A 25,062-nucleotide genomic window follows, 5' to 3' on the forward strand; every position below is an offset into this window, starting at 1 on the left:
TTAAAATAAATTTAGTTTGAAATGCTAGTGGTAAATGAAAGCGAGGGCTAAGGGGTATGGTATGTATAATCTTTTTTTTCTCTGTTATCATTTTATTTCTTTTTCTGTTGTCTTTTTATTTCTTTTTCTAAATCGATGCAAATGTTGTAAGAAATGATGAATATGCAACTATGTGATAATATTAAGAATTACTGATTGTATATGTAGAATGGAATGATATCTTAATGTTTTGTATGTTAATTTTTTTAATTAATAAAAAAAATTTTAAATAAATAAATAAATAGAAATATCTAAAAAAAAAAAGAAAAACGTCTGGTAGGATGCACACCTAATGATTAACAGTGGTGACCTCTAGAGGACGTTTAAGGAGAGAAGAAATGAGACTTCATACTCAACTTCACACATTACAGAATTGCAAGAACTTTTTTTTTTGTATGCTGTATGGCAGGATCACAGTTCATTATTTTTCCATGTGAGTATCCCATTATTGCAGCACCATTCGTTGAGTTTTTGTTTGCTTTTTGTTTGTTTGTTTTGCTTGTTTGTTTTGGGAAGTACATGGACCAGGAATCAAACCAGGTCTCTCACATGGCGGGTGAGAATTCTACCACTGACCTACCTTTGCACCCCCATGCAAGAACTTTTTAATTAAATGAACATGTATTACTTCTATAATAAAACCAGCATTTTAAACCAATTTTAAAATATCCAGCATTGTAAGTATGTCAGTGCACCATAAATTATTCTATAACTGTAATATTATCCCGGTGGGAAAAAACAAGGGCTTTTTTTTTTTTTTTGGAATATAGTAAGCTGATTATAAAGTTCATATGGAAAAATAAACATACTAGAATAACCAGAAAACTTCTGAAGAAGAAGAGAATGAAAAGAGGCAAACCCTAATAGGTATTAAAAGGTACCATCAAAACTATAGAATTAGCAGAATTACATGGGTACTGACCCATGAATAAATAGCAGATCAATTTAGTAGAAAAAGAGACCAGAAATGGACCCAAATGCTTATGAAAATGTGCTATTGGATAAAGATGGCACTTCGCATCACTGGGGTAAAAACAAGTCATTCAATAAATGATGTTGGGACAAACAGGTTACCAGCTTGGGGAGAAGTATTAGATCTTTCATTTGATCCCTACGCCTAATAAATTCCAGTTGATTTAAACATAAAAAAGAAAAAACATAAAAGTATTACAATAAAGTATGGGAGAATATTTTATGATATAGAATAGGAGAATGCCTTTATAAACAATAACCCTTTAAACCCAGAAGCTATAAAGGAAGTTATCAATGCATTTTGACTTAAAAAATTAACAATTTTCAACATGGCAATAAATATCATGGGCAAAGTTAAACAGAAAAATTCCCAATTGGAGAAAATATCTGCATAATAGATGGCAGAGAGCGAATTTCCTTAATACATAGAGGCATTCTAAAGCAACAAAAAAAGTCAACAAATTAATAGGAAAAAATGAGCAAAAGCATGAGTAGGAAATTCACAGAAATATAAATACAAAGGACTTAACAGTCACATAAAAGATGGTCAACCGCATTTGAAACAACCTATTATAATCTCTTTTCTATTAACTTGACCACTATTTTCTTAAGTTTGATAATAAATATTTAATAAGGCTATGAGAAAATAGAGACCCCTACACTGTTGGCAAGCATAGATACATCCTCTTTAGAAGGAAATTTGGCAATATCAGAATAAAATGTGCATCTACTCCTCGCCTTCACCCAGCATTCCACTTCGAATAATTTAACCTTCAGATATATTTGTACATATGCACAATGTTGCATATTTAAGGTTGTTTGATACAACAAAGATGCATATTCACAGATTATCTGTAATACCAAAAGATTGGGAACAACTTATCTATCACCAGGGAAGTGGTTAGATTGAAATATATCCATCTAAGGGAAAGGAACATTACACAGCTATAGAAAAGAATGAAATAATTTTATATGTGCTGATGTAGAACAAATTTCGCACTGATTTTTAGAGATGTGTGTAATAACCTGCAATTTGTGGACAAGGAGGTAAATTGTATCTATATTTGCTTAGATATCACAGAATCTCTGGAAGCATACACAGGAAACTGGTACAGTGTTTGTTCCTGGGGAGGAGACCAAGGACTGCTAGTGTGGGGCAGAAGAAAAATTTTTTATACATGCATCTTTATTGAGACCATTTGAATTGTTTTCCAAGTGCATGTATTACATTTAAAATGCAAATGATTAGCAACAGCATTATGCTAAGTGAGAAAAAAATAGATACAAAAGGTCGCATATTATTTGATTCCATTTATAGGCAATAGCTAGAAAAGATAAATCCATAAAAAAAAGAAAGCAGATGGGTGGTTGCCAGGGGCTAGAGAGAGAGAGGAATGGAAAGTAACTGCTTTTATGGGTATAGGGGTTTCCTTTCGGGGTGATGTAAAACTTTTGGAACTAGGTAGAGTTGGTATATTATAACAACATTATAAATTCACTAAATGTCACTGAATTGTTCACTTTAAAATGGTTAATTTTATGTTATGTGAATATCACTTCAATTTTAAAAATACAAATGATAGAGGTCATTAACTAAGGCCAAACCCTATATTTTATAAACAAGGAAAAGGAGTTTCAGCCCTTTCATTCATTCCTTTAACAGCTGTTTTTATGTGCTGTATACGTTTCCTATTGTTGCCATAAAATTACTGCAAAATTGGTGGCTTAAAATAATACAACTTTATTCTCTTACAACTCTGGGGGTCAGAAGTCTAGAATGGGTGGACAGGGCTGCATTCCTTCCAGGGGCTCTAGGAGAGAATCCACTTCTTTGCCTTTTCCAGCTTCTAGAGGTTGTCACATCCCTTTGACTCCTCGTACTCTTCAAGCAGTGACATCACTCCAACCTCTGCTCCAGTCATATTATCTCCTCTAGACCCTCTGATGCGCCTACCTCCCTCTTCTAAGGTCCCTGAGATTACATTGTGCCTGACTGGATATTCCAGGATAATCTCCTCAACTCAAAATCCTTTACTTAATCACGTCTGCAAAGCCCTTTTGCTATATACAGTAACATATTCACAGGTTCTGGAAATCAAGATATGGGACATCTTTGAAGCACCTGTATTCTGTCCACAAGTACTCTCGCTGTGCTGGTGCTTTCTCTGCCACAGATCCTGAGGATACAACAGTGACAACAACACACTGTCTCTGCCTCATGGAGCTTACTCTCTTCAAGGGGGAGAGAGACAACAAACAATATAAACAAGTAAAATTAATAATATGTTAGATGGCAATTAGTGCTGTAGAGAAAGAGAGAGCAGGAAAAGGGACTAAGGAGAGTTGGGGGCCAGGGAGGGGGTTAGTTTAGAACTGGGAAGTCCTTACTGGGAAGGTGACATTAGAATAAAGATCTGGGAGAGGTAAGGGAGTAGCCCTGTGGCCATCTGGGGGAAGAAAGTTTCAAGCGGAGGGAAAGGCAAGTACAAAGGCCCTGAAGTAGGAGTGCATTTGAAATGTTTATGGAACAGAAGGTAACAAAGTGTGGCTGGAGAAGAGTGAGGGAGGGAGAGGGAGATGGTAGGAGATGAGGCCAGAGACGGTGGGGAAAGAGGTACACATCATTTAGACTTGGTAAGCATATCAGTGGTCCATAAATTAATCTAGGCCATTGTAAGGGCTCCCATTTACTCATACTGAGACAGTGTGGGTAAAACAAGCTCTGTTTTACTAAAATTCTGCTAAAACACAGGACCACACTAGCAAGGGAGGAAGCCAAGAGACTACTGTGGTCATCCAGGGAGAGACAGCATTGTCCATAGGAGTACCTGTGGAGGTGAAGGGAAGCAATTTGATTTTATGATTTGTTACAATGTGATTATACACTACCGGATTTACAGACAAATTAGATACAGGATGTGACCGTGAGAATAAAGAACAACTGTAAGGATTTTGGCCCGAACACTTGGAAAGATGGAGCTGCCATCATTGAAGATGGGGAAGAACTATGAGAGAAGTGGATTTGGGGACAATAATTCACAGTTCAGTTTTGGACATGTTGATTTTAAGATTAGGCCTCAAAATGGTGGTGAAGAATGGGTATCTGTAAATACTGAGTTCAGAAGAGAGGTCATTTGGAAATAAAAATTGGGATTCAAAGAACTGGCATTGAAAAAGATGAAAATGAACCACCCAGTGGCAAAGCCAAGGCTTAGACCAAAACTCCTCATTTTTGCCTTCCTATGTTAGTGATTTTAGGCTAAGAATTGTGTCTATTTCTTAGTCTTGTTTTCTTTGTTTAAAAAGAATCAACTTCTGTTTTTCTTTTTATAACAGAAAAGTATTTCATTTTCCATTTAGAGACCATGGTGGATTAAATTATGTACTCCAATGTAGACATGTTCTTGGTCTTGGTCTGCATTCCCTTGTGTGTGAACCCAATGCCATTAGGTTCTCTTGAAGATGTGCTTGAAAGTGTGGCCTAACTGAATGATACCAGGTCTCAATCCAGATTACTGGAATATTTAGAAGTAGAAGAAATTCAGACACAGGGAAAAAGCCAGGGGGAAGAGCCAAAAACCAGAAGTCAATAGAACCCAGAAGAGAAAAGAGGCCATAGCCATGTGACGGGAAAGCCAAGGAACCCAAGGATTTCCAGCCACCCAGAATGCTATGGACTGTGGGAGGAAGCAAGCCTTCTAGTCTGTACACTGTGAGATAATTCCCATCATCTAAGACAACCCATTGTGCGATATTTGTCACAGCAGCCTAGAAAACTAGATAGACTTTAGAGAAAAAAACAGACAACAAACACTAAAACTTAAAATTACTTATAATCTCATGACCCACAAAGTAGCATACACAAATACTTGGCACATTTCCTTTCAGATTTTTCACAATCCAGACTATATGTTTTGTATGCATACAGTACCCAACAAGTAGTAATAGATTTTGCATGTTAATTTAAAAAGGAATGTGAGGGGCAGTGCAAGGGTAGCTCATTGGTAGAATTCTCGTCTGCCATGGGGGAGACCCGGGTTCGATTTCTGGGCCCTTCCCTCCCCCCATGCTCCCCCCCAAAACAGGAATGTGAGAAGGGAAATCAGGGTCCACCCAGGAGTCACCCTGGTGACCTGAATGGAGAAACAACTACCCCTTTCAATATCCAAGTGCAGGCTCCTGTCCAGTGATGTTTTATTTTGCATTGCTGGTCAGTGCCTCATCCTGGGTGGCGTGCCCACTGGGCTCAGCTAACTGTTGAGCCAATAAGGGAGCTGGGCTTCCCAGTGGGCGGCCTGGCACCTGACACATAAACATGTAAACAGGCACCTGGCTAGTGTGACTGTGTCTTGAGTATATGTCTTCCCATTTGGCTTCTACCTAATTCCGTAATTGAGTAAGAGAGAGGCTGTTTCTGTGGCAGCAAGAAATTGGTTTCCTTCCCCAAACTGCGAGGTTCAAGAGAGGTGATTCAGCAGCATTTTCACAGTAGAAAGAGAAAACTGTCTCAGACAAAAGGGAGGGAAAAATCTCAGGAATTCATTTTATCTTTTCAGCTGCCAGAACATCTCATTCAGAGAGGAGCTGTACCTTTCTATTCCTGAGCTCAGAACTGATGGCCTGCCTACCTTTAGCCTGAATTTTTCTGAAAATGTGAGGAGTGAGAGAGTTCTCCTGTAGCTGCTGCTCCAAATACCGAGGAGCGAGAGGAGCAGAGGGTGGGGAGTAAAACCCTGCAGCCCCACCTCCATTCCTCTCCCACCTCCCTTGCCCCATCCTCCCATCTGCTTCGACCAGAAGGTGAACCTGTGACATGGACAAAATCACAGGGCACCCGTCTATCATTACTGTGGAGGTCAGTATTCTCCCACAACAATGGCCTCAGTACGCTTAGATTTCCTTACCCCTGCAAGAGCCTGGCCAGCATGATGCATGGTTAAAAGCACAGATTTTAGAGGCAGCACACCTGGGCCTAAATCCCACATGGAACAAGTGACCCAACCTCCCCGAGACTCGGTTTCCACACCTGCAAAGTGAGAATGATAATACCAGCCTGTCAGGGTCTCTAGAGCAGTTTAATAAAATGGCTGCCTAGCCCCTGACCTATCTATCATAGGATCCTCTCCCCCAACTCACCCCAGCCAGGCTTGTTAGCGTGGATTACCTCTCTGATCCGTTTGGGAGCCTCACAAGGTCATCTGGCAGCACACTTCTCACTTTGCATCTTCAGTCCTACTCCAGAAAAGGAATCACATGTCATTACCTTGATATTTGCAGTCGATGCCAAAATAGGAGGTGATATGAGGTGCCAAGACTCAAAAAGTCACACACAGTTCAGAGCCTAAGGGGAGGGACCAAAATAGGGGCAAGAAGATTAATCTGGGAAAATGTGAGTAAATATCTTTGGAGGGGAAAAATGTAGATTCTCTCTAAAGTTGCCCCTGACAACAGTGTTCAGTACAGGAGGCCTGTGGGTGGTCAGGGTAGAGGAATGGAAGTTCCTGCCCTGTAGCCTGAGGGGTCTCAAGGATCAGAACCGTGGCTCTGGCCTGCAGACGAAAAGCACATGTGGGTCCCGGAGCAGCACTGCTATAGGATGGCTTCCTCAGATGATCCGACCAGTACCTCGCAGGGAGAGTCTTCCCCAAAGGATATGGGAAAGTACAAAATAAGTGATCTTCACCTTTCCTCCTTAGGGGTTCCTTGGAAGATACACAGTGGAGAGCAGTGGTGAATGAAAACAATCTTGATTTAAAGTAAAGATGCTGATCTCAAGATTATTTCTACAAATGGGGATTAAATGCCTAGGGTGGGACCAGCAGGACAAAAGTCAATCCCTCAACATAACACGCATGGCCGTGTCCCCACTTTGTGTATTGCACACCTAGCCACCCGGAACTTTACTCCCTTCCTTGAACATAAGTGCCTCTCACACGTCCACCTCCACAAAAACCCAACCTTGTTCCTGATACCAGCTCCAGGGCAATGGTGGTGGCATCTAAGCCAGTCCTGATGATCCCATTTCCCTTGCTGCTGATTGGTTTCTGGTAAGCTTGTAATACAGTTCTGACAAAGATGGAAGGGAAATATGGGGGAGGGAGGCTTCTGGGAAGTGTTTTCCTTGCTGATTAAACAAAAAGCAGATTAATCACAAAAGTTCCTCTTATTCTGCTGGATGTTGTCATGTCTGTGTGTGAAGCCTGGAACCATGGCAGCCATTTTGTAACATGGAGGTAGCGAAGCAAACATGCATATGGCAAAGTAGAAAGATGAAAAAAATCTAGCTTTTTTTATGACACTGTTTCAGCCATTGGACTAATCAACCCTGCAGTTGCCCTATCTCAGGACTTCTTGTTAAGCAAGATAATCCATTTTCTTTATAGTTTTAATCATTTTGTGACCTATTTTGTTAGTTATCACTGAAGACATCCTAACTCATACATGGCCCCCTTGATTTAAAGTCAAATTTTAATATTCACACGCCTAAATTGTCTTTCTCCAAGGCTTCTAGTTTGTTGAGGCAGTGTGGAAAATTGGGGGCATGGTGAGGAAGAGGAAGCAGAATCTTTCTGGGCTTTCTATAAATTGCCTGAATGATTTATTGTTCCTGTGGAGACAAGTGATTGCTTTTTCACATTTCACCAGGGTTTGTGGATGTGTGTGCTTCAAAGAAGAGTATGCATTTGGAAAATTATTTGCAGATCAGATGACAAGGAGCTGAAAAGAAAAGCTGAAGGATTGATTTTGCAAGAGGTTTTATGGGAATATATATGTTGACAGTTGGGGCATCTCTTCTGCCCTGAATTTGGTCAAGGAGTGAGTCATCGTTAAAATCCAGCCCACTCTATGCATTAAGTGAAGCTTTCTGGCACAGGCTGCATCCACCTGGAGGAAGGGGTGCATTTTTCTAACCAGCACAAAGGTGCTATAGGGTAAGAGTTGCTTCAAAGCCAGGTAACAAAGCGTGGCATAGAGGTCATGGAGCAGGGAGAAGACCTATGCCCATATTTAGCCCACAACTGCTCTAAAAATCCATGAAGTAGGAACTTCACCAACAGTAAGAGAGAGCTATGTGGAATGTGCCACAGTGTCTGTAAATCGCTCTAAATACGTCATCATAGACCAGGTGTGACTACATATATGCTAGTTAGTTCACACATCATCTCTAAACATATCAGATGTCCTAATCAAGAATATGCAATCCAAAAGTGATCAGCTGACTTTCAGTAGAAGGGCCACAACAGGTGCTTCTGATATAGTATTTCCATCAGTGCTTTGCTAGCTAATTAGAATCATGAGTATCACAAACTGCTTTTTAATGATGAAATTAGTGACTAGTTGGCTAATACGATTGATGGTTAGAAATACATTCTCAGTAGTGGAAATAATGGAATTTAAGATATGTGGACTGGATAAAATATTTTAGAGACATTTCCACCCTTTCTAATCAGGAATTAAGAATCCTGCACCCTACATATGGAACAAGAAGGAAAGATAGACGATAAAGACTGAGATGGTATAATATAGGAATGCCTAGAGTATACAATGACGGTGATTAAATGTATAAATTAAAAAAAATGTTTTTTCATGAGGAAGAACAAAGGAATGTCAGTATTGCAGGGTGTTGAAAATAGATGGTCATCCATATTTTAAAACTTCAACTTCTGTGTAAGACCAAAAGGAGACACATTTATTTGGTGCCAAATTTATATTTTGACTAGTGCATTTCCTAATTTAACTTGTATGGTCAGTTTAATTGAACACCATAAGTACATGGAACCTTGAATAGGGCATGAGATTTTATAGGTTTGCCGAGGTTAGTGTGATGCCAAAAAAAATCCCAGAGTGATTTGAACAGTGAATAATGAAGTATTTGCAAAGTTTCCTTGGGGGAATGGGGAGAAAGGGGGAAATATTCAATTTTCCCATTTTGAGAATTCCTAATATTCTTGCAAGCAGTGGGGACAACTAAATCAATAGGCCAAGCCCTCGATCTTGGGGCTATGAAACTTATCCCTGCAAAGGATAGGTTAAGCCTACTTAAAACTGGGCCTAAGAGTCACCCCCAGAGAACCCTTTTTGTTGCTCATATGTGGCCCCTCTCTCTCTCCTAAGCCTACAAAGCAAGCAAACTCACTGCCCTCCCCCTCTACATGGGACATAACTCCAAGGGGTATAAACCTCCGTGGCAAAATGGGGACAGAAATCCTGGGGTGAGCTGGGATTTGGTATCAAGGGATTGAGAAAACCTTCTCAATGAAAAGGGGGAATAGAGAAATGAGACAAAACAAAGTGTCAGTGGCTGAGAGATTTCAAAGAGAGTTGATAAGGTATCCTGGAGGTTATTCTTATGCATTATGTAGATATCCCCTTTTTAGTTTATGGTGTATTGGAGTGACTAGAGGGAAGTGCCTGAAACTGTAGAGCTGTGTTCCAGTAGCCATGTTTCTTGAAGGTGATTGTATAACGATATAACTTTTACAATGTGTCTGTGTGATTGTGAAAACCTTGTGTCTGATGCTCCTTTTATCCAGGAGGATGGATGAGTAAAAAATATGGATAAAAAATAAACAAATAATAGGGGGAACAAAGGTAAAATAAATTGAGTAGACAGAAATACTAGTGGTCCATGAGATGGAAGGGTAAGGGGTATGGTATGTGTGAGTTTTTTCTTTTCTATTTCTTTCTCTGGAGTGATGCAAATGTTCAAAAAAATGGTCATGGTGATGAATATGCAACTATGTGATGCTAATGTGAGACACTGATTATACACCATGTATAAAATGTTTGTATGTTTGTTAATGTTTGAAATAAAAATATTTTTTAAAAATACCCAAGGCTAAAAAAAAGAATCCTGCACCCTAAGAGACAACAGTTCCTAAATTGTCCTGTATCCACTCATTGGTTTCAGAGGATTTTTGATTACTCACGACAACTCTAAACCCTAACAGAATCTAGTCTCTGGAATGTTGGTGTGTCTTCAAGTGAACTTCCAGGTGAGGATGTGGTCTAAGAGAGTGTATGACTTTTTTTTTTTTTGGTGCCTGTTGCTTGTTGATGAATGTTTGCATGATAAATATCTGCATGAGGGCAGAATTTGGTATGAGGACTGTTTTTATTATAATGAGATTAGAGGGCTCACCAAAATCTACCAAAAGAACTCCTGAAGTTGTTTTGCAACAGGGGACCATCAGCACTAGCAACACACAATAAGTTTCCTTTGGGAAGTTTCTAGATCATCAGCCTGGTGGAGTTAGAACATGAGAGAAAGAATAATGGTGGATGAAAGAGAAAGAACATGGGGACACTATTTGGTAACAAGTGGACAAAGGGGTTTATAAGCACTAGAAAGTCACCCCTTTTGTGACTTCCAGAAATAAATAGAAGGTACTTGTTAAGGGGCTGCCAATTCTTTCAGTAAAGCTGATTGGGGCTTGAGCCATTTTAGTTTGAGCATAAAAAGCAATTACAACTTCATTTCACACACACACACACATGCTGGAGATACCTGAATATCAGTTTCATTCAGTGAAACTAAGCACAATTATTTATAAGAAATCATTTTTAATGCATAATGGCTTCTGTGTAAACTATCCTGGAAAAATACAGTTGAGACAGAGTGAAGGTATTCATATCCAAGTTATGGTTTGGTTTAATGGAGACAGAGGCCTTTTCCCTCTTCTAAACGTGTAAAAAAAGTTTTATTCACCACTTCCAGTGATTTTATGTGTGAAAGGTGAAGAAGTGGAGTTGGGTGGTAAATCTTGTGGTGCCAAAGGCTTGTCATAGGACCTTCTGACTGGTAGTATTAAATAACAATTACTGACAAGAGTGGGAGATTTGGGGTATCTTCGATTTTTGTTTTATCTCAAGAGGCCATTTTGTTGGGATGATGATTCAAATTTACCCCATGAGAAGGGAAAATTTACATGGGGCATTAAGATGGAGGTGGGCTCACTACCACGGGTTAGCATGAGGACACTTTGCCTTGTTTCCTGGGAGGCAAAATGGACAGTTTGGCAGGTCAATCCACAAAGAGGTACTGAGCTCTTATACTAGGTGATGGGATCAAATCTTGCTTTGAATAGTCCTGTTGATGACAAATACAAAATAAAACATGCTATGAGTTGCAAATCAAGTGGAAAACAAAAGCCTGTGCCATTAGGAGCTGGCGTTGGGCATTCTAGCTAATTTGTTAGGATCAATTGAACATCTTCAGGCTCTACCTCTCTTCCTCACTTATTACCTGTAATCAAGCATTTTTTGAGTATCAAATTTGCTCCAAACACTTCTGTTAGTTTCTGAGGACACAGAGGTGAAAACACAATGTATGGCCTTTTGGAATGGATGATCTCGGGTATGCATATTGTGGTAGTTAGATTCAGTTGTCAACTTGGCCAGGTGAAGGTGCCTCGTTATATTGCTGTGGACATGAGCTGATGGTACGTGAACCTCATCTATTGCTGATTACATCTGTAGTCAGCTAGGAGGTGTACCTGGGGCAATGAATGATGTTTGACTTAATTGGCTGGTGCTTAAATGAGAGACTCAATGTAGTACAGCCCAAGCAGCTCAGCATACCTCATCTCAGCACTCGCACCTCAGCCCAGGCCTTTGGAGATGCAGAGCGAAATCACCACAGGGAAAATTGTTGAAACCCAGAGACCTGGAGAGAAGGCCAGCAGAGACCATCCTGTGCCTTCCCACGTAAGCAAGAACCTCAGATGAAAGTTAGCTGCCTTTCTTCTGAAGAATTAATGAAATAAATTCCCTTTTATTAAAAGCCAATCCATCTCTAGTGTGTTGCATTCTGGCAGCTATGAAACTAGGACACATATATATACATATATATATATTTGTTTGTGTTTGTGTCTATGGGGATAGTGGTAGGAAGAAATAGATAAACAGACAAACACAGGCGACACATCAAACTCGGAAACTATGCCCAGGCTGTGCAGGCTATCTCCCTGTTGATCATGTCACTTGCTCTTGAGTCTTGAAGACAAGCTGAGTTGCCAAGGCAAAGAACTAGGATGAAAGGAATTCCACATAGGCAAGCGGCATCTGAGCAGGCATAAGGGATGGTTGCGGTGGAAAGGGAGTGGGAAGGACTACTCTTTGGAGGTTGGATCATAGGATACCTTGGGACAGCGGATGGAATCGTAAGATAAAGCTGTAGTACCAGACACGGCCCAGATCACAGAGGAAACTGAACTTAATCCTAAAGGTGATTGGAAGTCAAATAATTTTAAACAGAGAAGGAAAGTTTTACAAAAATATTTTTGTTAGTGGAGGTCAAAGACTGTGCTAGGAAAACAAGAGACTGAGGACAGGGTCATGGCAATGATTTACAAGGTGATTTTTTATAGGCGCCCCATTCAGGTATATTTATCTCAATATCAGTTTCTCCTGTAACTAGCCTATAATTAAGGTTTTTAAGTTGTATCTGAGTCAAAGAATGCTATTTATCATTCCTGGTAAATTGTGTTGCTTGAGCGACTTCCCACCTGTTAAAAAGAGGACATTCTTTGCTTTAGAGAGAAGGCAGATGCCACTGGGGTCAAAGAATCATAGCTCAGCTTTGAAATAGATTTGGAAATCCATAATGAACATAATTACCTTGTAGGCTGGGTGACAAAGTTATTTTCTAAATTCCAAAACATCCCCTCCAAACAAGTAGAATCAAAAGTTGGATCACAGAGAAGGGAAGAATTTGGATGAAGAAAAAATATTTGAAAGGTTAAAGGGAAAGAGGGCTGTTTAGAAGCAAATGTCCCTGCTCCTCCTGCAGAGTAGACACTTCCAAAAGGAATATACAGATAGGTTTCAGAAAACCTGAGACCCCTGGGATTCCATTTCAGAGGAGACTTCAGGGCACTCAAAGAAGTCCCATTTCAGGCAATGGCCCTGCATTTGATGCAGCGAGGGAGTGGTAGAGCAGCTTCCTTCAAGCAGAGTTAGTGGTCCCAGTGGACCACAGCCTACCTGGAGTATGTGGTGGTATAGGAAGGCCCACATGTACCAGGAGGGGCGTGGAATTACTAAGGAACTAATAGACCAGAGGAAGCCTGGGCATCAAGTAGAGGAAACTATAACTAAAGGCTGTAGCCCTCACTGCTTAGCAGTGACATGCAAAATTCTAGCCAGGACCTGTTACTCCTCTTCACCATAGGTAGAGGTGGTCCAGAGATCTCGCAGGATGGACGCCATCTGATGGAAGGCAAAAAGAACCCAGAAGACCTCCATCCCGCACTCAAGTGCCCAACAAGAGAGGAGATACACCCCTGAAAGGGAATGTGATTTAAACCCACTATTTATCTCCAATTAATTCATAATCTGTTTGCATTTGTAAACTCCAATCCTGCCACATATGTGTGTGAGCACATAGGTGGGTGAGTTCACACAAATACACACACACACACACACACATACACAGGCTCTTGAATTCCTCCCCTAACAAAAATCACCATGTCCAAGAATGTGCCCCAAAGTAACAGGCAATATAAAATCCTAAAGAAGGTTGATTTTTCAAATAAAAAGGCTGAGGGTTCATTTATTAGATAACAACAAAGGGTAATTGTTAAGGCCACCGTGCCAGACTTCTAATCTTGGCCACCGTGCCAGACTTCTAATCTTCATACCCTGGTTCCATCACTGAACTAGCAGAGACCTTGGGCAAGATATCTACATATCAGTACCTTCATTTCCTCATAAGTAAAATGGAAATAATAGTAGTATCCATTGCCTAGTATCCATTATGAATATGAAATGAGTTTGATATTTGGAAAGCACTTGGGATACTGTCTAGTACACGGTTGTTAAACAAACTGCTCTCAGAACCTCAGTCTCTTGAGGAGCCATTCTTTCCCCCTAAATCTCTTTATACAGTACATATAAGACTGTTTTGCCTATTTCTCACAGTGAAGGACTGAGAACAGCCACGGGAATGCTTACCTGCCACATCATTGTTGTCTTTCTTCCAGGGTTCTCCATGTCTTTGCCAGCTCGAAAAAAGAAGGATACCAATAAAAAAATACGTTTCATGAAATATTTGACATTTAAATCTCTCATGAAATTTAGAGCTGAACGGCATACAGTAGGTGTTTAATATATTTGTTGGCTGATTTTTTTAAATGTCATCACAATGGCAGTATTTAGCATATGAGAAGGAATGCCTCTTACACCTGAACTCAGAAGAGTAACCAGACATCGATCTAAAAATAGAAACTCTTTCATTCTTTTCTGCCCTTTTCTCTATTTTTAAAAGCTCACTATTGCTCCTTCCCCTTTTCCAGATGTTAGCTAGGAAATCTAAATTCTTTTTTAAAGCCTAGCTAGAAGAACTCACAGATATACAAAAGTGTTGATAACACCAAAGGTGCAACTTACATCAAAATCTCACAGAATTTAAAATTTTAAAGATCTGTTACTGCCACTTCAACTTCCATTATTAAATGCAAAGAAATCACAAGGTGTGTACCTGTGAGAATTTCTTGAATTAAACATCCAAAAATGTAGAACTAATGGAGATGACATTTAGGCTTTGAGGCAAAGCTAAATTCAGATTTAGAAAAGGTTGGTCAGCTGCTCAATGCAGATGCTGTTTTTATCTAGTGCTATGATCATTTCATCAGATGAACATATTTCTTAAAGTGACAGAAATTAGGAGTTTTAGATATTTTTAAATGGGGGTAGTCCCTATGATACTCCTAGCTGCACAGAGGAATTAAGATCAGCTGGGTCCATTTCCATGCTCTAAAGCAGTGTTTTTCAAATAGGATCACAACCCAGTCATAGGTCCTGAAATCAATTTAATAGATAAATATAATATATAACATCATAGTAGTGTATCATAAACTGAAGGAAAAATATTTTATTCAGTTTGTGTGTGTGTGTGTGTTTGGTTATGATATAAAATGTGGTTGTTGAGGTGAATCACAATTTTAAAAAATTGGAAACCTACTGACCTGAGATTTCTACATGCAGATTTTGCAGAAGATATATACTACAAGCAGGAAAAGAAATTTGTACAAACCTGATGGAAAATAACTTTTCAATAAGTTTGATAGGTCTTGACATTATCCACAACCTCTGAACCATCATTGGATATATCTTAAAGAAATAATCCAAAATTTAGACAAAGATCTAGATGCAAAAATATTCACTGCGTTATTAGTCCATTATGCTGAAAACTACAGTTTAAATGCTGATAACAAGGCAACATTAAGTCAATTTTAGAGTATGAAAACCAGTTAAGTAATGTGTTAGCATTAAAAGCAGTATTTTCAGAGAATTTATAATGATGTGGGAGATGCTTATGATTTAATGGTAAATAAAAAAAGATTCAAAATTGCTCATACTATATAACCTCAGCAAAGACTGGTAAGAAGGAAATGCTAAAATATTAACAGTGGTTTTCTGAGTGGTTGAATTTTGGGTGACTTTGATTCTCTGTTTTTCTATTTTTTCCCAGGTTTCCACAATGCATATGTAATATCTATCTATCAATCAGCGGGAAACATGTTTCTTAACAAAAATGAAAGTCCCCCTCCTCACAACAATCTGTGTTCTTACCAATCAGGAAACATGATGTTATTCTCATCCTTTGTCGACCTTCCTTTGGGTAAGAGAAAGGAAAATTTTCCTTTGTAAAGTGCATTTTCATAGTTTAATGACTCTTGCAGATCCACTTCATTGTCTTCCTGGTGATTAACACAAAAGCAAGAGTACCTGGGCCAGGGTTTCAGGTCTCCCAAGCAGCATACCTCATAGATGCTTTTCCTTTCCTCAAGACTAGAGTATTAGTTTCCTCTTGCTGCTGGAACAAATCACATAAACTTGATGGCTTAAAGCAACACAGATTTATTATCTTTGCAGTTCCAGGGGTCAAACATCTGAAATGGGTTTCACTGGACTAAACTCAAGATGTCACCAGGTGCTTTTGGTTTGTGAAAGCTGCCAGAATGCAATATACCAGAAATGGAACAGCTTTCAAAAGGGAAATTTACTAAGTTGCAAGTGTACAGTTCTAAGGCTATAAAAATGTCCAAACTAAGGTATCCAGGAAAGATTCCATGATTCAAGAAAGGCTGATGGCAAGAGATGGAAACAGCCCAAATGTCCATCAATGGATGAGTGGCTTAAAAAACCGTGATACATACACACAATGGAATATTACACAGTTGTAAGACAGAATAAAATCATGAAGCATGTAACAACGTGGATGAAACTTGAGGTCATAATGCTGAGTGAAATTAGCCAGAAACAAAAGGACAAATACTGTGTGGTATCACTAATATGAACTAACATTAATGAATGAACTTTGAGAGTTGAAGTTAAGAACATAGGTTATCAGGAGATAGAAATAGGGTAGAGATTGGGCATTTGGTGCTTAAGGATGTAGCAGGATTGATTATAAAAATTCAGAAATGGATAGCACAATACTGCCTGCTTGTAGCACAATAATATAAGTATACTGAATGAAGCTGAATGTATGATTGAGGGAGAAGGGCTGGGGGGCATGTATGACACCAGAAGGAGAGATAGAGGGTAAAGGCAGAGACTGTATAACTTAGGAATTCCTAGAGTGGACAATGATGGTGATTAAATGTACAAAGGAAAAAAAAAAGTTTTTGCATGAGGGAGAACAAATGAATATCAATATTGCAAGGGATTTGTCAGGTATCAGAGAATAAAACTTACTATACAAAATGGATTCTGTGACATAGGGGACCCTTCAGTTTCTCTCCCTCAGCAGCTCTTCTGACAGGACCTGATGTGACAGCAAGATAGTGAGAACAAATATGCCAACACCCCACCCACCAGTGGCCAGATCAGATAACCATGAGTGTGAAGTCATGATCTGCACCAGCCTGATATCTCCCAGAGACGCCTGTGGCCACACATGACCTCCACCCCTCATGGCATATGTGCTTGTTTGAAAGGATGTATGTCCCCTAGAAAAGCCATGTTTTAATCTAAATCCCATTTCATAAAGGCAGAATAATCCCTATTCAATACTGTATGTTTGAAACTGTAATCAGATCATCTCCCTGGAGATGCGATTTAATCAAGAGTGGTTGTTAAACTGGATTAGGTGACGACATATCTTCACCTATTTGGGTGGGTTTTGATAAGTTTCTGGAGTCCTATAAAAGAGGAAACATTTTGGAGAAAGCCAGAGATTCAGAGAGAACAGAGCAGAATGACATAGCCCTGAGAAACAGAGTCCACCAGCCAGCGACCTTTGGAGATGAAGGAAAACACCTCCCAGGGAGTTTCATGAAACAGGAAGCCAGAATAAGAAGCTAGCAGATGACACTGTGTTCGCCATGTGCCCTTCCAGATGAGAGAGGAACCCTGACCATGTTTACCATGTGCCTTTCCAGATGAGAGAGAAATTCTGACTGTGTTCGCCATGTGCCTTCTCACTTGAGAGAGAAACCCTGAACTTCATCAGCCTTCTTGAACCAAGGTATCTTTTCCTGGATGCCTTTGATTGGACATTTCTATAGACTTGTTGTAATTGGGACATTTTCTCGGCCTTAGAACTGTAAACTAGCAACTTATTAAATTCCCCTTTTTAAAAACCACTGCATTTCTGGTATATTGCATTCTGGCAGCTAGCAAACTAGAACAGCATGGTTTTTCCTTTAAAACCACAAGCTGTGAGAAAGAGAGTTGGAGCCATTTTTTTTTTTGCTGGCTCCCAGCCTGCCTGCTCTACCTTAGCTCTCTGTTTCTTTCTAGCAATAAACTATTAAGCTTTAACTCACCGTCTCATGCAGAATCCTTTAGCAACCCCATGCTTAACAGTGTTGAAAGTGGGTGGTGTACAGGAAAAAATACAATCAATGCAATCTAGGGTCTATAGTCAACAGTAACATTGTAATACACTCCCACTGAATGTAACAAAGGCTTTATGTCAAAACTAAATGACAACAGGTGGGGGGCATGGGGAAGGGTATGGAGTCTTTGTGAAAGAAAAGGAAATGTCTTCATATAGATTATGGTGACAAAGGCAAGTCTCTTTACTTACGTTGGATTGTATGATGTGCAAATAAAGCTGTTTAAAAATGAACAGAGAGAAACATGTACTAGAGAAAATGTAGAGAAAGAGATGTACCTATTCACCATTGGTAGAGGAAACTGAGAGGTGCAGCCCCTTGGAGGACAGTGTGGTGGTTCCACAGGAGGCTAGGGGTGGGGTTGCCATATGATCCTGCAACCCAGTTGCTCAGTATATACCTGGAGGAACTGAGTGTGGGGACACCAATGGACATTTGCACACTGGTGTGTATAGCCGCAGTGCTCACAATTTACAATGGATGGAGGTGGCCTAAGGATACAATGAGTGAGGAATGGAAGGCAGAACTATAACGTATACATACAATGGACTACTAAACCACCACAAGAAGGAATGAAGTTGTGAGGCATGCAACTAGGTGAATGAAACTTAAGCACTGTATGTTGAATGAAATGTCAGAAACAAAAAGGCAAATACTATCATGCCTCACTCATATGAACTAACAACAATACAAAAACTCGGTGAACGGAAGTCAAGAGTATGGGTTACATCAGGTTGGGGCCTATTGTAAAGGGTCCTAGATGGTAAGCTCTTATAAAAGTCACGTATATTCAGGAATTGTAACTGTTATTTATAAATTCTGAGATACTGAGCTGTTTGAATATAACCTGGTCATTTCCTGAAACTTAGGGTATTTATGCGACACCTGAGACTCACAGTTAGAGCTCTGAAGCTATGAAAGTCAGTAGAACCCCCAAACAGGAATAGTTTAAAAAGTTGAAAAAGTGATTAGACTTCAAGTAGAGATATGAATGAAGCTGATCTGGGTAGGACTGGAATAAATCAGAATACAGGGTAAAATATGATAGTGTACATATTTTAAAACTTCAACTTCTGCTTGAGACCAAAGGAAAAGATGTTTATTTGGTGTAAAATTTATATTTTGGGTAGCACATTACCTAATTTAACTTTATGGTCAGTTTATTTGAACACCATAAGTACATGGAATCTTGAATAGGGCGTGAGATCTTGTTGGTTTGTCCAGGTTAGTGTGATGCCCTGATAAATCCCAGAGTAATCTGGGTGGTGAATAAAAAAGAATCTGTAAGGTTCCCCTTGGTGGACTGGGGAGAAAGGAGGAAATACTCAACTTCCCAATCTGGAGAATTTCTGATATTCTTGCAAGCAGTGGGGACAACCAAACAATAGGCTGAGCCCTCAATCTTGGGTTTCTCCTTATGAAACTTGTTCCTGCAAAGGATAAGCTAAGCCTACTTATAATTATGCCTAAGACTCACCTCCAGAGAACCTCTTTTGTTGCTCAGACATGGCCTCTCTCTCTAAGCCAACTTAGCAGGTGAACTCACTGCCCTCCTCACTATGTGAGTGGACATGACTTCCAGTGGTTTAAAAATCCCTGACAACATGGGACAGGAGTCCTGGGATGAGCCATGACCCAGCATCATGGCACTGACAAACCTTCTTGACCAAAAAGGAGAAGTGAGAAATGAGACAAAATAAAGTGTCAGTGGCTGAGAGATTTCAAACAGAGTTGAGAGGTTATCCTGGAGGTTATTCTTACACATTTTGTAGATAACCCTTTTTAGTTTATGATGTATTGTAGTGGCTGGATGGAAGTACCTGAAAATGTTGAGCTGTGTTCCAGTAGCCTTGATTCTTGAAAATGATTGTGTAACTATAGAAATTTTACAATGTGACTGTAGGATTGTGAAAACCTTATGTCTGATGCTCCTTTTACCCATGGTATGGACAGATGAGTAAAAAAATATGGATAAAAAATAAGTAAACAATAGGGGGAATAAGGAGTAAAATAAATGGGGTCAGTGAGAGGGAGGGGTAAGGGGTATGGAATGTATGGGTTTTTTCTTTTTATTTCTTTTTCTGGAGTGATGCAAATGTTCTAAAAATGATCATGTTGACGAATACACAACTACGTGATATTGTGAGCCACTGATTGTACACTATGTATGGACTGTATGTTTGTAAAGATTTGTCAACAAAAATTTTTTTTAAAAAAGAGTAGATGAAGATAAAGTGAAAGCAAAAAAAAGACAGAGAAAGGCCGAATGGCCTGGAACACCTCTGTCAGCTGGAAAGGCACATGGCAACTGCTAGCTTTCTCTCCAGGCTTCTTCATACTCCTTCCCCTGGGGCATTTTCTCTCTGCATCTCCAATGGTCTCTAGCTGTGTGGGTTCTGTTGGCATTGAAGCTCTTTAAAATGGTTCCCTCTAAAAGGACTCCAGTAAGCAACCCCACCTTGAATGGGTAGAAACATCTCCATGAGATCCACCTAATCAAAAGGTCCCACCACAATGGGTGGATCACACCTCCACGGAACCAACTTAATCAAAAATATTTCACCCAGCAATATTGAATGAGGATTAAAGAACATGGGTTTTCTGAGGTACAGAACAATTTCAAAACAGTATACCAGACCTGTTTCTAGGGGGTTGCAGCAAAGAGCATGTTTCCTTGCCTTTTCCAGCTTCTAGAGGCTGCCTGCATACCTTAACTTGTGGTGCCTCCTTCCATCCTCAAAGTCAGCAGTGTCGTATCTTCAACTCTCTGCTTCCATCTTTACATCATCTTTTCTCACTTTGACCCTCTTGCCTTCTAAGGACTCTTATGGTTACGTGCAGCCCATCTGGATAATCCCAGATAATCTCCTCACCTCAAGCTCTTAGATTTATCATATCTGCAAAGTCCCTTTAGTTTTGGCGATTAGGACTTGGACACCTTTGGGGGCCAGCATTCTGTCTGCTACCACTACATTAGATAGAACAGCTTTAAACTGGGGTCTTTCACCTCTCTAACATTACAGACATAGTGTACCATTCCTAATTAGCCTTCCCAAATGTATATAGGTCTGTGGATTTTCCATTACGTGTAAATATCCATTAATAACAGGATTTCTTTGTCACTCATCTAACATTGGCTAACAGTTAACCAAAGAGATGTTTCTAATTTTACGCTAACTATGCATCACAAAAATGTAGGGCTGCAAAACATACATCAATATATGCTAGAGGACCTGTGGTTCCAATCAGCATTCCTTTCTAAAGTTATCTCTTTTGCTATTACTATGTAGAAGGCAGCAAGCCAGAGAAGAGAGATTCTGAGTTCAAAAACTTAGGGGTTATTGTAATTTATTTTGTTTTTATTTTAGAATACTTTAAGTTACTCAAGTAATGCAGCATTGTAGGAAAATTAGAAAATAAATACAAACAAAAAATGTTTTTACTCTCACTTTTGGTTATCAAATTCTAAAAACAAAATAATTGTGTCCTGTTTCATTTTTTAAAAAAGACCTTTTTACTGAGTTGTGGGATTAAAAGATTAAAATTAATTCAAACATTTAAACTCAGTTTGAAAACCCAAAGAACATTTGGCTACTAGTTTAACTATCTTCACACTTATATTTGTTCATTTAAAACTCAAGTGTGGCATTTAAAAAATAATAATCTCACTGTGTTACTGGGTTTAAAGTCACAGCTTTCTCCAGGTTTGGGCAGATCCTGTTGTACCCCAGCTTTTCTTCTACAGCCTCCAGTTACTATTTTTAATCCTTCCTTAAGGGTTGAAAGATTAAATAAAATGCCAGAATTCACATGCCAATGAGCCTTTTCTTTGAATTCCTCTTTTAGACACAAAAATAAAGGAATTTGGTTATTTCTTCTGTATCTCTTCATTTCCTTTATACTCTTTATCTTTGCCTTCTCAAGATGTTATCCTGCCTGAAATAATCTGCCTTCCTACCTATTTGCCCAATTTCTGCCCACCCCTTCCAAGCTCAGCTCAAATTTTGCCTTTTCCACAAAGCCTTAGGAACCCCGGAAGCCAAAACGGATTTCTTCCCCTTCTGAGTTTATACAGAACTGCCAGTCTAACCCAAGTCTGATACTTCATCACAATATGTTCATCAATCATTTTCATGTAGCCTGTTATTATTTTCCTTAGCTTTTACAGCTAAGGGGACATCCTCTTAGGGAGGTTAAGTGACTGTCCCAAAGTCATATAAAAATATCAGCATCTATGTCAAAAGGTGAATTTGTGCCACTCTCTCCAGAGCAGAGAAAATCAAGAAGAAATAAAGAAAATAGTTTATTCCCATTCAAAACAAAAACACAGGGCAGTGCGACGGTGGTCCAGTGGCAGAATTCTCACCTGCCATGCCGGAGACCTGGGTTCGATTCTCAGTGCCTGCCCATGCAAAAAATAAATAAAAAAATAAAACACATCAACATCAGAGTGGACACTATAGCCAAGTCTTCTGAGCCCTTTCTAACTCTTGGTCCCACACCCCAGGCTGCCTCTCAGGCCTACTGTATTATGACAAGTCTGTATATTTTACTGGCATTGAATTTTTCAATGTTTATCTTTTCAAATCATTCAAAGGTGGTGATTACATTTATTCATGCAAAATGTAACATACATATTGAGCTCCTACTATTTGCCAGGGTCTGTGCCAAGCAATAGAAATATAAGGATAAATTAAGACAATCCTAATCTTCTAAATTCTTAGAGTCAGCATGGAACAAAAAAGTAAAGCAGCAATTACAGGTAGTGAAAAGTGTCCTAATAAAGAAAATACAGGGAGTGGTCAGAAACACCTTTCCAAAGGAAATTCCTTGACCTGAGCCTTGAAAGGAAAGAAAAACAGAAGGGAAGGGAATTAGCCCTTATTCAGCAGGTACAATGTACTCAACATGAACCAAGAGCCGCTCATATATTAATTCTGATTTAATCCTCACAGCAACCCTACGAAATCCATGGGAGAGGTAAGGGATTCACTTACTGTGTTTCATATATCCTTTATGAAGAACAACAAACTCATAAGGAGCACTTTCTCTGGGCGTTGCATTGTTCCAAATGCATCTTGATTGTCAGTCATTTAATCCTTCTAACAACCCTGTAATTAACATTACAAATTAATAGACCAGGCTCAGAGAGGTTAAATAATTTGCCTATGGTCACACAGTGAGTAAATTGGTGAACTCTATCTACCGCTACCAGATTAATTTTCTCATCCTGTTAATCCTGTTAGTATTTTTAATGGCAAAAGTATGCATATTCTCCCAGCAATTCCACTCTTAGGACACAGACCAAAAAAATTGAAAGCAGAGACTCAAAAAGATACTCGAATGCCAATATCCATAGTAAGATTCACAATAGCTGAAAGGTAGAAACAACCTAGATGTCTCTTGACAGAAGGATGGGTAAAAAAATGTTATATATACTTGTGTTTACACACACATACACAAACAATAGAATATTATTCTGCCATAAAAAGTGATGATGTTCTGATATATTCTATGACATATATGAACTTTCAGAACATTATTATGTTGAATAAAATAAACCAGAAACAAAATGACAAATATCGTATGATTCCACTTTTTGAAATATCTAGAATAAGCAAATTCAGAGAGAAGAAATTAGACTAGAAATTACCACAGGTTGGGGGGAGGGGGAATGGAAGTTATTGTTTAATTGATATAGAGTTTCGTTTTGGGTGACAAAAAGGTTTTGGTAATGGATGGCCGTAATGGTAAAACAACCTTGTAAAAATAAGTAATGCTGCTTAATTGTACACTTAAAATGGGTTTAAATGGCACATTTAATGTATATATACATTACCACAATAAAATTTAAAATATACATATTCTTGTTAAAGAATTTAAGGTTGTATAAAATGTAAGTAGTTTCTGTACCCTTCCCCTGATTCCATTTCCAAAAGGGAGCCAGTATCAACAGCTTTGTGAATATTAAAGTTAAATATTAGTATTCCCATTTTATAGATGGAAAAATCAAGTCTCAAAAATAATTAAGTGGCTTGCCTAGGGTTACAGAGGTAGTAGATGATAACACTGGGATTCAGACCCTCATCTTTCTAGCTTTAATATCTATTTAGGAACTACCAGGAAAACTGAAGGGTCCCAAGCTGATGACCAGCACATGTTTTGTAGGCAAGATCAAGGACGGGCTGCACATTCCAGGCTATTGAGACCCAGCTTTTCTTGCTAATGATGAGTAAAGGGAAAATACAATAGGTTTGGCATTATAGGAGGGTCTCTGGTGAAAGGGAGACCAAAACCTGCAACCAGGCAGGGGGAAGACTGGACAAATGCAAGCAATATTGGGTGATGTAGCGATGGAACTTGGAGACAGATTGGTTGTGGGGAATGAGAGGAAAGGATATGTCTGTTGTGCATCCCTGGCCCCTCGCCTGGTGGACCAGGTGGAAATGGTGCCATCTCCAGAAAGAGGAAGAACACTTTTTTCCATGGAGAGTTAACTGGTGCCAGGAGGCCAATGCTTGGTAGAATTTCAATATTAGTTCCAGGCAGAAAAACTTATGTTTTTGTTAAATTGATTGTGGAATTGCTAGAAAATTTATGTTCCTGGAAGTAGCGCCCAACAAGCTTTCTAGAAACTGCTTCAGATAGTTCAAGCATTAGATTAGTTCATGCTATTCACCTATTGAGGAAAAAACTATCACCCTGGTAATCTCCCAACTGTTGAAATCTCCTTTCTACACACTTTCTCCATCTCTGAGTGCTACACCTAGTTCTGAGGTTTAGCTTTCAAGCTGCACACCATCATAACCCATCTTTCCAGCAGGCAGCACCAACCTCAACAGCTAAATCACAAGGTGGGTGAGCAGTACAAGAGGAGCTACTACAAAGCCTAGGCTGTATGGGAGATGTCAAGGTTGTCGGTCCAGTTTGTAAAGACTACAGCGTGGCAGGAACAAGTGGGATTGTTACTTGAAGGTCAGGACCAAGGCTAAGTTGAAGGGACATGGGGACATGGGTCTTTGTCTTTGAATTGAAAGCCCTGTTCTAGTTTGCTAGCTGCCGGAATGCAACACACCAGAGACGGATTGGCTTTTTATAAAAGGGGGTTTATTTTGTTAGTTCTTCAGAGGAAAGGCAGCTAACTTTCCACTGAGGTTCTTTCTTATGTGGAAGGTCAGGATGGTCTCTGCTGGTCTTCTCTCCA

The 25,062-nt window shown here is 39.3% G+C and overlaps 1 protein-coding gene across 14 annotated transcripts in view; it reads right to left on the reverse strand.

Moving 5' to 3' along the window:
• Positions 1–25,062, reverse strand: part of LOC143677567 (uncharacterized) — a 100,395-nt gene that overhangs the window by 42,656 nt on the left and 32,677 nt on the right. For 3 of the 14 annotated variants that reach the window (XM_077153639.1, XM_077153637.1, XM_077153638.1), the window contains 3 exons: positions 15,586–15,713; positions 13,966–14,015; positions 6,176–6,243 (listed from right to left, as the gene is read on the reverse strand). In XM_077153639.1, the coding sequence (XP_077009754.1) occupies positions 6,206–6,243; positions 13,966–14,015; positions 15,586–15,713 (216 nt within the window). In that variant the 3' untranslated portion in view covers positions 6,176–6,205. Of the gene's footprint in view, positions 1–3,747; positions 3,840–6,147; positions 6,244–13,965; positions 14,016–15,046; positions 15,830–16,713; positions 16,784–22,855; positions 22,970–25,062 lie in introns of those variants that run through there. The other 11 variants (XR_013172681.1, XR_013172680.1, XR_013172682.1 and 8 more) reach the window with 11 other exon arrangements.

Source organism: Tamandua tetradactyla, chromosome 3, assembly GCF_023851605.1.
Source record: "Tamandua tetradactyla isolate mTamTet1 chromosome 3, mTamTet1.pri, whole genome shotgun sequence".
NCBI classification, from domain to species: domain Eukaryota; kingdom Metazoa; phylum Chordata; class Mammalia; order Pilosa; family Myrmecophagidae; genus Tamandua; species Tamandua tetradactyla.